Here is a 15,496-nt window from a genome sequence, read left to right on the forward strand (position 1 = left end):
GGGTCGGAGGAGGGAATCCACTGGGCTCGCAGCTCAGAGAGATGAAGTTATTCACCACCACCGAGGCGTTCTCCTCTCTCACGCCCACAATGGAGGGAGGAACTGCAGTGCACAGCAATAGACCAATCAGAGACCAGCTCATGTTCATACCGCTGACCACACAATCAAGCATCAGAGTTCATCGGTCAGACACTCTTAAACCTCAATGAATTTACACATCGCCCAGTTATGCTGTATGCAGCAGGAAATACTGTGGAAGAGAGAGAGAGAGAGAATGCGACAGAGAGAGAGAGGGAGAGAGAGAGAGAGAGAGGGAGAGAGGGAGAGATAGAGATTCCTCTTGTGCCGAGCTCACCCTGAACGTTGAGATTAAAGTACTTCTCTGCACTCCCGGCAACGTTGTCAGCCACACACACGTAACGGCCTGTATCAGACACCTGAGCGCTCACAATCTGAAACACAGACACACACGCGTACCTGGCATGTACTAGCCTAACTGTGCTAGGGTTATGTGTTAGGGGTTGGGTGTTTGGGGTTATGGTTAGGTGTTAGCAGCAGACTAACAGAGGTCATGCATTCATGTATTCTCTCTTACCTGCAGTGTCCGCCCCCCTGACAGCAGCGTGTGTGTGTCGCTAGGCTGCAAGCGTTCGCGGTTTTTCAGCCAGCTGATCTTCGGAGCAGGGCTTCCATCGACGTGGCACTCCAGCAGGGCGTTGGTACCCACCAGCACCGTCACCTCGTCAGGGACGTCTCGATCAGCGCCACGGATCGTTGGAGGCACTGCTCGTGCGCACGCACACACACACACACACACACACACACACACACACACACACACACACACACACACACACACACGACTATAAACAAATGTTCTTTGGCAACCTTAAGCTCTGCGTCTACATCCTGCTTTCAGGAAGGTACTCACGCAACACTCTGACATCATACTGGATTGAGTCTTCTCCAGCCTCATTGATGGCCATACAGGTGTATCTCCCCGCATCACCTGCCTGGGTGCGGGGAATCTGAAGCACTCTCCCACCTGAAACACCAAAACACACACACACACAGTCTCATAAACCAGCACGCAACATCAGGACGCATTTAAAAACGCATACGATATCAACGCAACAAAGGTTGCAGGAGATTTGGGGGTGCTGACACACTTCGTAGTGATTTTGCGGAGTGACACTTGCCGGGTAAGATGAGCACCCTGTCGGTGGAGGTGAGGGGTCGGCCATCTTTGAACCAGCTGAGGGAGGGAGGCGGCACAGCGTTGGTCTCACAGTACAGGGAGACGGGGTTATTCACAACCACCTCCTTCACCTCCACCGTGGACCCAAGACCTGAACTGGAGCCCACTCTCCCCGGGAAACTAGGAGGAACTGAGAGAGAGAGAGAGAGAGAGAGAGAGAGAGAGAGAGAGAATAACCCTAGAATAATGACAGGATCTATGACCTTCTGATTAAAGAACACAAGATATGGAATAGAGTGAGGCTGAAATAGAGGTAAGAGAATTGCTGTTAAAAGAATCGGCCACTAGAGGGAGGTGTACACAAAAACTACTGTTGGGAGTGTTAATTAAGCCTATCCCAGACTCAATTAACACATGAAGGTAATAAGTTTGTATCAGTTTATATAATCTAATGTGTTAACAACAACTTCAGTTTTTTAAGACACTGTATTTCCAGCACACATTAAACATGCTTTCTGAGTTTTATAAGGATAATAAAACGTTAAATGTGAAGTGTGTGGAACCCTGTTCACCTTGTATATTTACATCAAAGTCCTTCTCATCTTCGCCCGCTATGTTGCTGGCCACACAGGTGTAGCGGCCCGTGTCGGACACCTGAGCCTGCTTTATCTGAACGATGCGGCCGTTGGCCGTTACTGTAACACGGCCATCTGGATTCAGGAGCTACAGAGACAGAGAGAAGAAGAGAGAAGATGTAGGTGACCAAGTACAATACATCATGATGACAGACCTGTTCTGAATGGTACTTTGACTGTGTGTGTGTGTGTGTGTGTGTGTGTATGTATGAGTGTGTGTGTGTGTGTGTGTGTGTGTGTGTGTGTGCATGTATGTGTGTCTGACCTGTTCATCTTTGTACCAGTGCAGTGTGTGTGTGTGTGTGTGTGTGTATGTGTGTGTGTGTGTGTGTGTGTCTGACCTGTCCATCTTTGTACCAGTGCAGTATGGGAGTTGGGACAGCCTGGGCCTCACACTCCAGCGTCAGTGTATTGTTGACTTTGATTTTGATCTCTCTAGGTGTAAATCCTTCTCCTGGGATACTGTCCTTACTGATAACAGGAGGAACTACACACACACACACACACACACACACACACACACACACGCAGTGTAAGTCATACCATCATCACGGCAGCAACATGCTCAGAGTAGTGTTGCCACGACTCCCTGACTCACTGTAAACTTTGACCTCGTAGTTCTTCAGGGTTTCTCCTGCCTCGTTGGTGGCCACACACGTGTATCTGCCCGCGTCCTCCTCCTGTGCGTTCAGGATCTGCAGGGTTCGACCTCCTGCCAAGGTCACAGCAGGACGTCACATCTTTACAACAACCACAAACATCCTTCAGGATGGTTCATGATTAATGTAATCAGTATTATTAATAGTCTTTGGTAGCCTAATCGCTGTTATGATGTTGATGACGTTCCTACTGGTGTTGTCAGGTGTGGTATTCTAGATCAGATAAAGATATGGACTGGTGTGCAGCAGTTGAGAGGGAGGGGAGAGTGGGGAGGGGGCGGGGCAGGGGCGGGGCGGGGGCGGGGAGGGGGCGGGGCAGGGGCGGGGAGGGGGCGGAGCACCTGGCAGCACTCGGACGTTGCGGCTGGACAGGAAAGGTGAGCCGTCTTTGAGCCAGGTGATGATGGCGGGGGGGTAGGACTGTGCCTCACACACCAGAGACGTGGGACTGTTGAGGGTGACGGTCACCTCCTCAGAGGAAGAGTCCTCTGGACCCGTACCCGCGATGGTGGGGGAGACTGGGGGTACAGCAGCGTGGTTGAACACACACACACACACACACACACAGAAGAATTCCACAGTTTAACACATACCTAAGAGCTCCACAGTTTAACATACACACACAATCTCCACAGTTTAACACACACACACACACACACACACACACACACACACACACACACACACACACAAGAATTCCACAGTTTAACACATACACACATGATCTCCTCGGTTTAACACACACACACACACACACAAACCCACACACACAAGAGCTCCACGGTTTATCACACACACACACACACACACACACACATACCAAGCACGTTGAGGTTGAAGTGTGCACTCCTGTCTCCTGCACTGTTGGACGCCACACAGCTGTACCTGCCCGTGTCGGCCACCTGGGCGGAGCTGAGGTGCAGGAAGCGGCCGTGTGACATCACCTGCAGCCGTGCCCCGCCCCCCACCGCCTGGCCATCCTTCAGCCACGTGACCTCCGGCACCGGGTTGCCTAAGCCAAACAAAAGGTCAGAGGTCATGTGGGATTGATAAAATAGGCAACAGTACTTCGAAAGAATGTGAATGTGGGTTTAATTGGAAACTGTGTGACAGAGAGAGAGAGAGAGAGAGAGAGAGAGAGAGAGAGAGAGAGAGAGAGGGAGAGAGTGTGTGTGTGTGTGTGTGTGTATGTGTGTATGTGTGTATGTGTGTAAAGATGACGTACCGGTGACCTCACAGGTGAGTGTGCTATTCTGCCCCTCCTTCACTCTTACGTCCTGGACTCCGCCCCCATTCAGGATGTTTGGTGGTACTGGTGAAAACAGACCAGCTATTACAACACACACTGCGGGGTTAGCGGCCCAAACGAGGACCTAAACTCAACAGCTCACAAAAGGACCTCAAACAGCAAGCAGACGTTGAAGCACGCTGCTGACATTTGACAGGCTAACTGTGAGTGATTAAAATGGAGTGTGGACTGTTACCCAGTACATCCAGATCAAAGTTCTTCCTGTCCTCCCCCGCAGAATTCGACACAACACAGGTGTATCTCCCAGCATCCTCCACCATGGCATGCATTAAACGCAGGCTCCGCCCCCCTAAGAAAACCACACGTAAAACATGTGTGATTGGCTACTTCTTCAAGCCAGTACGGCTCAGCGTGAAGCCTCCTGAACTAGACGAACACTACGGGAAACACGTCACTGAAATAGACGATTCTAGATGAATAGATGAAGTAGATGAAACATGAAATAGCTAAAATTAAAACCCCACAATTCATTTCTGCATGGTCTGCATGGTATTCATTAGTCTGAACGTTTTTTCCCAGGGTCCACTGAAACAGAAGTAAGCACTGTTTGTGATTTATGCTGCGTGTGGATAGTCCCGAAATAACTCCAGCTGTTTTCTTCTTGTGCCATAACGTTCTGCAGTGGGACGAGGAGACGGTATAATCCAACCACGTTACGTTTACGTGCCAGTGAGGATGAGTAATGCGGCGTGAGGTGACATCTGTGTGGTGACTTTCATTTCCCAGGAGCGAAAGACGTCCCACTTGGGTTAAATGTAACCCAGGCCTTTAAGAGGATCAGCAGAGGGAGTCGCTACCATTGAGGACTCCGCCTCCTCGAGGAGTTTGGCTCCTCCCACGTTTGCTGTGCCTCCGTAAATGTGCCCATTGTTTTGTGTGTGAAACTGCTGGATTTGATCACACAGCTGTTTAAACAAACAGCTCAGTCCCCCCGACTGTCCCACACTCTCATTTTCATTTGCATTATGTTTTAAAATGAAAATCTAACAGCTTCAAAGCCACACACGCATGCACACGCACGAACGCACACACACACACATATGCACACACACACACACACACACACACAAAATGTGCCTGCATTAACCTTGATGACAGTAGGCTTCAGCTTGAGAAAACCTCCGCTCCTGAAACAGCCCATCGGGACTCTGATTATTACAAACGCAGGAGAACAGAGACGCTGGAGAACAGAGACGCTGGAGAACAGAGACGGAGGCACGCTAGAAGGTCTACGCTGTAGGACCACCCGTGCGACTGAGGCCCAGAAGCTACTCTCCGTGCTCAGAGGTGTCTCGGTTACAGCCGGGACTCACAGAGCTGACCTGAGGCTCTGCTGTGGTTTCTGAGGTCTGGATCAGTGAGACGCCTGCTGAAGCATCTACGGCTGCTCTTGTTTGCTTTGGAGGCCCGAGGGCGGTTTGTGTATTCGTTTCAAACAGGAGAAGCTCCGGCTCCATGTTAGACGCGTCCGTTCTGTTGCGCTTGGCTTCCCACCGTTACGATCCGGTTTCAGCCCAGCGCGGCCGTGACGCCTGCAGCTTACTGGCCGCCCGCCACCAAGCGCAGATGAGACGGACCAATCGCAGCACGAGTGTGTGGTGAATCGTTAGAGGCGGCGGCCAATACCCGAGATGACCCGGACGGAGCCGGACGTGCTGACTGGCTGTCCGTCTTTGAGCCAGGTGATGATTGGCAGAGGGATGCCTGAGGCCTCGCAGGTGAGGGCCACTGGGTTCCTCACCACCACGCTCACGTTCTGAGGCCCCTGGAACTGCCTGCTAATGCTTGCTGGAACTACACACACACACACACACACACACACATACACACACACACGTAAACCGTCTAATGTAAGCCACAACAGTCCTTCCTCAGCTGCAAGGCGATAAGTGCGCACACTCTCTTACCGTGCACGGTGACGTCGTGCCTGCGGTCGTCCTGGCCGGCCACGTTGACGGCGATGCAGGTGTATCGTCCCGTGTCGGACACCTGGGCGTCCTGGATACGCAGCAGCCTGCCGTCGTCAAGGACCTGAGCCCCACCGACGCCCACATCCAGGGGCCGGCCGTCCCGCAGCCAGGTGATGTCAGGCCTGGGCACGCCGTCCGCCTCGCACGGCAGGGTGACCGACCCCCCCCGCACCACCGTCACTTCTCCTGTCCCGTCCCCTGTGGAGCTGATGGTGGGACGTACTAAAGAAGGAAGAGGAGGGGGGGGATGGTGCGTTATAGGATTAACTGTGACGGTGTGTGTGATCGTTGTCCGTTAACGCAGCGGCTACGGTACCGTAGACTTGCAGGCTGTACGCCTTCACCGCGCTGCCTGTCAGGCTGGTCGCCTCGCAGGCATAATCGGCCGCGTCAGCTCGCTGGGCACTGGAGATCTGCAGCTGACGACCTCCAGATAACACACGCACACGAGAGTCGGCCTTCAGCTCGGAGCCTACACACACACACACACACACACACACACACACACACACACACACACACACACACACACACACACACACACAGTAAATGCATCAAGATACGTAACATACAAGAACGTGGCGATGACGATGAGGATGGTGATGAAGAGGAGGATGATGATGGTGTTGACCATACCATTTTTCCTCCAGCTGAGGCTGGGAGGGGGGATGCCACTGGACTCACAGATAAGAGTGATGAGCCCCCCCTCAGAGACCGTAAGATTGGACACGTCCTCAGAGCCACGAATGCTTGGGGACACTGAGAGAGACATACAGAGAGAGAGAGAGAGAGAGAGAGAGAGAGAGAGAGAGAGAGAGAGAGAGAGAGAGAGAGCTTTGTATAGTCTCTGAACAACCCTTCCACTCACACATACAAACAACTGTGTGTGTGTAAACTGTGTGTGTGTCCCTACACTGACATCCAAACATGACAGACATGTGAACATGCACCTACAGAACACACACACACACACACACACACACACACACACACACACACACACTCACACACACACACACACACACACACACACACACACACACACAGCCACACTCACCCCACACGTTCAGGTTGTAGTTCCTCTCCGTCTTGCCTGCCACGTTGGTGGCCTCACACGTGTACCTGCCCGTGTCCTGCAGCTGAGCATTTGAAATCTGCAGATGCCAAAACAGACAGAACTGATGGCTTATTTTGATCAACGAATCTTACAGCGTATAACAGACGCTGCCAATATTTCTGAGACCTGCTAATTCTCCCAGTACCACCACCGTCACTGTAGCCAGGGACTACTAGAAAGTATTAGTCAATATATTTTAATCACAAACTCCCAGTTTATGATTACTCTTATTAATCTTAAAGCTTTTATTTAATAACTGATGTGAATTGTGAAGTATCTAACCTAATAAAGCCCTCACCTAATAAGGGCTTTATATGCTATTAGAAGAACAAATATGGACCCGCTGGTGGGTTCTGAACACTAAACTAAAGGGTGGAGGGGTGGAGGTGTGGGTGGAGGTGCAGGTGGAGGTGTGGATGGAGGTGCGGGTGGAGGTGGACCCCACCTTCAAGACGCCGCCGTCCCCTGTCAGAATCAGCCCTGGCCTCCTGTAGAGTGGACGTCCGTCCTTACGCCAGCTCAGAGTGGGTGGGGGGATGGCGTCGCTCTGGCAACGCAGCTCCACCGAGTGACCAATCAGGACGGTGGTGTTCACCTCCTCGCCCATGATGTTGGGTGGCACTGGAGCGCGTGAGAGTGTGACATGTAAACGTCTGACGTGAGATTGTGACATGTAAACGTCTGACGTGAGAGTGTGATACGTAAACGTCTGACGTGAGATTGTGACATGTAAACGTCTGACGTGAGTGTGTGATACGTAAACGTCTGACGTGAGTGTGTGATACGTAAACGTCTGACGTGAGAGTGTGATACGTAAACGTCTGACGTGAGAGTGTGACACGTAAACGTCTGACGTGAGAGTGTGACACGTAAACGTCTGACGTGAGTGTGTGATACATAAACGTCTGACGTGAGAGTGTGACATGTAAACGTCTGACGTGAGAGTGTGATACGTAAACGTCTGACGTGAGAGTGTGATACGTAAACGTCTGACGTGAGAGTGTGACATGTAAACGTCTGACGTGAGTGTGTGATATGTAAACGTCTGACGTGAGAGTGTGATACGTAAACGTCTGACGTGAGAGTGTGACATGTAAACGTCTGACGTGAGTGTGTGATATGTAAACGTCTGACGTGAGAGTGTGATACGTAAACGTCTGACGTGAGAGTGTGATACGTAAACGTCTGACGTGAGAGTGTGACATGTAAACGTCTGACGTGAGTGTGTGATACGTAAACGTCTGACGTGAGAGTGTGACATGTAAACGTCTGACGTGAGAGTGTGACATGTAAACGTCTGACGTGAGTGTGTGATACGTAAACGTCTGACGTGAGTGTGTGATATGTAAACGTCTGACGTGAGTGTGTGATATGTAAACGTCTGACGTGAGTGTGTGATACGTAAACGTCTGACGCGAGAGTGTGATACGTAAACGTCTGACGTGAGAGTGTGATACGTAAACGTCTGACGTGAGAGTGTGATATGTAAACGTCTGATCGTACAAACGTACTGTTGTAGTGCTGCTGTTGGTTGTTACTACTACTTTTGACTACTTGTTCTCATTCGACCTCTAGACCGTTAGAAATGCTTTTTGCTATATGTACATACATGTATGTGTATAATAACAACAAAACTGAGCTGCATTTAATCACCGACAGTCTAGTGTTACAAATGATGTTATGAAAACGTCTGTTCTAGTGCTATTTTCTAGGCAACTCAGACAAGCAGCAATTCATATGAAAGACGTGCAGACGCTTATTCACATTACAACTTTCAAAATGATTAAAATGAAAATTAAATCCACGCTTTTGCCTAGAGGGACGATTACGGCCTCCTGGCTGGGATCCCGGTGAAACGCACCACCCCATCAAGACTGGAAGCACTTGGACTTAATCGCTTTAGTGCAAACATTTAAGATTAAAGTGGAAATGTTGAGATCTCCTCCCTGAAGGATCGCATGCTGAATGTTTGGAGGCAGAACGTTTTGGTTTGCTGTCATCCAATTAGGAAGCAGTGATCACATTTCAACCCAAAGCGAATTAGACAAACTTCATTTCTGATTCTGAGCCCAGCCATGTGCAGCATCTGGATTCTGTTTGTCTATCGCTGCTGAGCACAGATCAAAACATGTGATTAATCGTCCCAGCGGTGGTGATGTGCGTGGAGGATGCGTGAGCTCACCGTGGACGCGTAAGTCATAGTCTCTCTGCTGTTCTCCGCCCGCGTTCACCGCCACGCAGGTGTAGCGCCCTGTGTCACTCACCTGGGCACTGTGGAAGGACAGATGCCTGCCGTCTGCAGTCACCTGCACAATCGCACACGGCCCACAGGAAACACACACACACACATACACACACACACACACACACACACACACACACACACACACACACACACACACACACACACACACACACACACACACACACACCAAACTCACCAGGAGGAAGAACTAGAGGTCTGGGCTAGCCGCCCGCCCCCTCCCCTCCAACACACCCAATCTCTCACGCTAGGGTGGAGGTGCTGCGGTCGTTACCGTGACGCCGTTGGAGGCGGTGGAGACGGGGCTACCCTCCTTCAGCCAGGTGAGACTGGGGGCAGGTAGACCCGAAGCCTCACACTCCAGCCGCAGCGGGTCGTTCACCAGCACCGTCACCACGCCGCCTTTACTGGAGATGGAGGGGGGAACTGGGGGAGACAGGGACAGGTGAGCACAGGTGTGCACAGGTGAGCACAGGTGATCACAGGTGATCACAGGTGAGCACAGGTGTGCACAGGTGAGCACAGGTGGCTCTGGGAGAACCCAGGGTGCAGACACTCACCGTGCACCTGCAGGCTGTGTGTGAGCTCCGCCCTGCCCGCCACGCTGACGGCCACACACCTGTAAGTGCCGGCGTCCGACACCTGGGCGCGATCGATCTCCAGCGTCTGCCCGCGACCCAGGAGACTCACGCCCGCCGCGTTGGTCAGCGGTCGGCCATCTTTATACCAGGTCAGAGCTGCGGAGGGCAGTAAAACGTCTTCACCGTGAAGCCTAAACACCAATCGCGTCCTGCACAAACCGACAGGGGTGGGACTTCCTGTGGGACAGGTGTTTACCAGGTATAGGACTTCCTGTTGCCTTGCACTGCAACTGGATTTGGTATCCCACCAGGATGGTTTGATTGACGGTCTCCTCAGCGAATTGAATGGTAGGAGGCTCTGTGAAACAAACCATTGACGTGTGGTGGCTACGGTGTGCAGTTCATTTGGGAGACACTCTTCAAAGCATGGCGATGTGGGATGTGCTGGTTGTGTAGTTTCACTGGTCTACCTGCTATACCAGGTGAGCTGAACAAGAGTACAGGAGTTATGTATGCTTTCTAAAAGGTTATAATGCTTTATAACATCTCTACCGTGAACGCTGAGGCGGACGTGCTGCTGAGTCTCGCCTGCGGCATTAGTGGCCACACATGTATATTTCCCAGCATCCTCCAGTCTGGCCTCCTTAATATGTAGGAGTCTACCTGCAGACTCCAGCTGTATTAGAGAGAGAGAGAGAGAGAGAGAGAGAGAGAGAGAGAGAGAGAGAGAGAGAGAGAGAGAGAGAGAGAGAGAGAGAGAGAGAGAGAGAGAGAGATATAAAGACAGACAGAGAGAGAAAGTAAAAGAGCGGGATAGAGAGAATGGGAGAGGGAGAGGGAATCTAATAAATGTGCAATACATGATTGTGAAATGTTCATGCACACACTAACATGACTTTCACATTCATAACTGTGGATTAACTGACAACTGTACGAGGAACTAAGTGGAACTGAGCCCAGACCTTCAGCAAGCCCTGCGTGGTGTCAACAGGACGGCCATCTTTGAGCCATGTGATGCTTGGAGCTGGAACACCATTGGCCACGCACTGAAGGCTCATGGGATTTTGGAGGATTACAGAGCGTTCAGCAGGACCGGTCGATCGGATGGAGGGTGGCACTAAAGCCAAGAGACATGACAAAGTTACAGCACAAAGACATCACAACAGGAATCCAATTTGATTTCTATACACATGATTTCTACACTACGGATAGTTATGATGATGATAGTTATGATAGTGATGAAATTTACGATAACAGTATTGCAACAATAATGTCATGCAATGATAATGTTGTCTTACCATCCAAAGTTACTTAAACCCAACATATCTTACACCTAAGTTAACTTAAACCTAACTTAAAGCTAACTTAACTTAAAGTCATGAGGCAGTTCAAGAAGAGACACTGTGAACCGAGAGGTTCAGGGTCGAGATGCATCCTCTCCGTTACCATGGACGATGACGTTAAAATCTCTCTCCTTTTCCCCGGCTTCGTTCGAGGCTACGCACTGGAAGAGTGCCGTGTCGGAGAGTTGAGCGCGCGGGATTACGAGGCGTCGTCCCTTAGACGTGACCCTCACACCCTCTCCGTGCCTCACTGCCTCCCCACTCTTACGCCATCTAGAGGAGAGGAGGACTCATAGCAGCAGTGCAATCGTAGCAGTAATCGAACAGTGCAACTGATAATTAACTGGAGAGGGTCAAATGTTTTGCTGTTTTGGCTCTGTACTAATTAAAGTGGAGAGTGTTAGCTTTCACTTAGTGGATAACTATACATGCTGTATGCATTTGAATGTGGTCGCATTTGAAATCTCTCAATGCGAAAAATGTTTGGGATAGAATGTGTGTGTTTGAGAAATATTTGCTCACGTGATGGTTGGTGTAGGTGTGTGTGGAGGTGTGTTTGAGAGTGCGTGAGAAACGTTTGCTCACGTGATGGTTGGTGTAGGTGTGTGGATGTGGGTTTGAGAGTGCGTGAGAAACGTTTGCTCACGTGATGATTGGTGTAGGTGTGTGTGGAGGTGTGTTTGAGAGTGCGTGAGAAACGTTTGCTCACGTGATGGTTGGTGTAGGTGTGTGTGGAGGTGGGTTTGAGAGTGCGTGAGAAACGTTTGCTCACGTGATGGTTGGTGTAGGTGTGTGTGGATGTGGGTTTGAGAGTGCGTGAGAAACGTTTGCTCACGTGATGGTTGGTGTAGGTGTGTGTGTGGAGGTGGGTTTGAGAGTGCGTGAGAAACGTTTGCTCACGTGATGGTTGGTGTAGGTGTGTGTGGATGTGGGTTTGAGAGTGCGTGAGAAACGTTTGCTCACGTGATGGTTGGTGTAGGTGTGTGTGTGGAGGTGGGTTTGAGAGTGCGTGAGAAACGTTTGCTCACGTGATGGTTGGTGTAGGTGTGTGTGGATGTGGGTTTGAGAGTGCGTGAGAAACGTTTGCTCACGTGATGGTTGGTGTAGGTGTGTGTGGAGGTGGGTTTGAGAGTGCGTGAGAAACGTTTTCTCACGTGATGGTTGGTGTAGGTGTGTGTGGAGGTGGGTTTGAGAGTGCGTGAGAAACGTTTGCTCACGTGATGGTTGGTGTAGGTGTGTGTGGATGTGGGTTTGAGAGTGCGTGAGAAACGTTTGCTCACGTGATGGTTGGTGTAGGTGTGTGTGGATGTGGGTTTGAGAGTGCGTGAGAAACGTTTGCTCACGTGATGGTTGGTGTAGGTGTGCCTGTGGCATGACACTCCAGTTCTAGGAGGTTGTTGATGACGACAGTGGCATCTGTGATCTCATCCGCCCCATCTATAGAGGGTGGCACTGAACACACACACAACACACACACACGAAACATGGAACAACAGGTCCAGTACACACCACGTCTGCTGATGTATACGGTGTAAGCAGTTCTGCACTCTTTCATTATCTGTGAATCTCTGGAAGCAGGAGAACACTGAACCCTTTTGTTCCGCTGTAAATTTAATGAGTGCTAATACTGCTTCCCAGGTCTCCATATTTATTAGCACGATTCACTTATATTTGTTTTAAATGGTAAAAAGAACAAAGCATTTATGTCTTCCAGACGTTCACACCTCAACATCTCCTCCATTCCTGTCGACATTTTCCTCATTTATTAGAAATCCGTTTTTAAATCAGCTCACAGGCTCACAAACCACACTTCACGTTTGATTTCCTGCAATTACACTCCACAAACTCTAAACCCGGACTGATGGCGGATGCGTGCGGGTCAGATGTATTAGCTAGGAGGTCGGGTCCAGATGCTGAGTGATGGGTCCAGACTCCGAGTGTCACACGAGGGACAGCAGGACCCCAGCACTACGCTCTGATTCAGTCAAACTGGAGAAAGATGATTCAACTACAAAGAGACTGTCGAGAGGGTGGACAGGCAAAATGGAGCTTATAGGGACAGTCTGCCAGTCTGAGCCACAGATGACATCAAAGCAGTTACTGGGAACAAGGGAGAGGAGGGTTAAACTGGGTTAAACTGGGTTAAACTGGGTTAAACTGGGTTAAACCGGGGACTGTGTTGTCAGTTATGGTGACACCGACCCACAGAGGACTGGCTCTAATATTTATAACTAAAAACTGTTATCTGAACATTAAGGTCAACAGCCTGAATAGCCTCATTTGTTAGCGGTAGCATTTCGGGCAAATCTCAGTCCAAAGAGCCATTTATTTCTGTGTAGTTGTAACATAAATAGCTAACAGACACACATGCTCTGTTCCAAACAGCCTACTACATACTACTACATACTGATTGGGCTTCGAATCAGTATGCAGTATGCGACAAAAATTTATTTTTCTAGTACGTGAAAGATCCCCAGATGACGTAGTATTTCTGCCAAATATTCCAGTACGGGAATTATCTTCATGGTGTGCTGCCTCCCATCATGCAAATGTGGCTACTTTCATCATCCAATCCGTGAAGAAAAAAACATGGCGGATGCCAATGCGGAGATTACACACATACATGTCTACCTTCAGATAAATACACTAGAAAGCAACTGCACTGTACTGCTCACCTAGCTAATAACCTTACTGTGAACCATTTGGCTAGTTAAATAATGTTAGCATAGCAGCCTCTAGATATATGTTTAAAGCCTGTTAGCTACATTCCCTACCAGAGTATTTATCTAAGTATTTAGATCCATGTTTGCAAATAAAGGTCATCATGTATTTTTATTTGTTTCATTCATGTTTTTTCAGAGTGTCTGTAAGTGTTGACAGGCTTGATGGCTAAATGGATCCCGTTAACGTTGAATTTGAATGTTGGACAAGAACTGATAAACAGTACGACAGTTCGGGACTTGAAAAGAAAATAAACAGGCGGAGCATAACAGTTGGCGTGACCCTGTTGGTGTGCTTTGCTTTTGTCGCATACTGGATACACCACATACTACTTTGAGGACCAGTATGCAGCATCCAGTATAATCAGTATGTAGTATGTAGTATGTAGTATGTAGTATGCCATTTGGAGCATAGCTACAGTGTGTGTGCGTGTGTACATACCCAAGACGCTGATGTCATACTTGATCTCCGTCTCCCCTGCGTCGCTCGTGGCGATGCAGACGTACCGTCCGGAGTCTGAGGACCCAGCGTTGAGGATCTGGATCTTGCGTCCCTGCTCGAGGACGTGCAGGCTCTCTCCTGTCTTCACCGGAGAACCATCCTTCAACCACGTGAGGGAGGGGATGGGGTTGCCACCTGCCTCACACTCCAGTGTCAGGGCATTACCCACAACCACCTTCTTCTCCACAAGGATGTCTGAACCTCCGGCGATGGATGGTGGAACTGGAGAAGAATAATGACTCTTGGTATATGTTGCCATAGAATATTTACATATAATTATATATTATATTTACATATAATTAGCTGAGCTAACTAATCATGTTTTGAGTCCTTTGGAGAGATTGTCGAGAAAACATTTGACCGTCTTTTTAAGACCAGCAGGGAGGAACTGAATCTAGTTAGAAGAACAAAGATGTGGAGAGAGAGAAACAGAGAGACAGAAACAGAGAGAGCGTTCCGATGGTAAGGACATGCTCACCATAGACGTCCAGCTCATAAGTCTTCTCCGCCGTGCCCGCCAGGCTAGTGACCTTGCAGGTGTAGCGACCGGCGTCGGACACCTGCACCCGGGGGATCTTTAGGGACTGGCCACGGTCCACGTACTGTGCCTGCCTGCTGGACAAAATGGCCTCTCCATCCTTGTACCAGGTGACGGAGGGGAGGGGCACGCCACGCGCCTCACACTCCAGGGTGATGGCGTTATTCAAGAGGGCGGTCACCTCCGAGGTCACGTTCCCCGCCTTAATGCTGGGTGGAACTAAGAGTGGGGAGGGGTTTGGAAGATACAATCTGATTCACTTCACACTTAATATTTATGAAATGGTTATGATCCAATGGTTAAAGTGACTAATGCTGTTTTGGTTGGGAATTGTTAAGTTTGCATGTTATGAGAATATTTTAGTGTCACAAGGGGAGGTGTGAACCAGCTGGGACCACTGGGCATTATCTATCAGTAAGCACTGCCTGTAATTGATTATCTCTCTGTTTTTATCTGACATTATTATTTTTAGTTTTTGTTTTTGATTTAATCCAATTTATCCTAATTTCATTTTTGATCTTTTGATCATTTGCCAACTGGCCACTGTTTTTGATAAAGTTCAATTTTAAGTACAGTTAAAATGTTTGGATATACAAAACTGGATATGAGAATCTCAAACTTCTCTAAGGTCTCCATCACTTTCATTCTGGGACACAGAATC

The 15,496-nt window shown here is 49.5% G+C and overlaps 1 protein-coding gene across 3 annotated transcripts in view; it reads right to left on the reverse strand.

Annotated features, from left to right (window-relative positions):
• The window catches only part of hmcn1 (hemicentin 1), an 88,828-nt gene that overhangs the window by 24,730 nt on the left and 48,602 nt on the right, over positions 1–15,496 (reverse strand). For all 3 annotated transcript variants that reach the window (XM_077016327.1, XM_077016328.1, XM_077016326.1), the window contains exons 31-58: positions 14,776–15,054; positions 14,238–14,519; positions 12,419–12,527; positions 11,179–11,348; positions 10,695–10,849; positions 10,285–10,408; positions 9,989–10,090; positions 9,712–9,888; positions 9,426–9,577; positions 9,071–9,194; positions 7,334–7,509; positions 6,829–6,925; positions 6,408–6,530; positions 6,088–6,243; positions 5,709–5,993; positions 5,428–5,595; positions 3,977–4,090; positions 3,718–3,804; positions 3,313–3,504; positions 2,834–3,010; positions 2,432–2,545; positions 2,175–2,320; positions 1,771–1,921; positions 1,200–1,388; positions 932–1,045; positions 596–783; positions 356–452; positions 1–102 (exon numbers count right to left, since the gene is read on the reverse strand). The exon at positions 1–102 is cut by the window's left edge and continues 60 nt beyond it. In XM_077016327.1, the coding sequence (XP_076872442.1) occupies positions 1–102; positions 356–452; positions 596–783; positions 932–1,045; positions 1,200–1,388; positions 1,771–1,921; positions 2,175–2,320; positions 2,432–2,545; positions 2,834–3,010; positions 3,313–3,504; positions 3,718–3,804; positions 3,977–4,090; positions 5,428–5,595; positions 5,709–5,993; positions 6,088–6,243; positions 6,408–6,530; positions 6,829–6,925; positions 7,334–7,509; positions 9,071–9,194; positions 9,426–9,577; positions 9,712–9,888; positions 9,989–10,090; positions 10,285–10,408; positions 10,695–10,849; positions 11,179–11,348; positions 12,419–12,527; positions 14,238–14,519; positions 14,776–15,054 (4,350 nt within the window). The remainder of the gene's footprint in view (positions 103–355; positions 453–595; positions 784–931; positions 1,046–1,199; positions 1,389–1,770; positions 1,922–2,174; positions 2,321–2,431; positions 2,546–2,833; positions 3,011–3,312; positions 3,505–3,717; positions 3,805–3,976; positions 4,091–5,427; positions 5,596–5,708; positions 5,994–6,087; positions 6,244–6,407; positions 6,531–6,828; positions 6,926–7,333; positions 7,510–9,070; positions 9,195–9,425; positions 9,578–9,711; positions 9,889–9,988; positions 10,091–10,284; positions 10,409–10,694; positions 10,850–11,178; positions 11,349–12,418; positions 12,528–14,237; positions 14,520–14,775; positions 15,055–15,496) is intronic.

Source organism: Brachyhypopomus gauderio, chromosome 9 (genome assembly GCF_052324685.1).
Source record: "Brachyhypopomus gauderio isolate BG-103 chromosome 9, BGAUD_0.2, whole genome shotgun sequence".
NCBI lineage: Eukaryota > Metazoa > Chordata > Actinopteri > Gymnotiformes > Hypopomidae > Brachyhypopomus > Brachyhypopomus gauderio.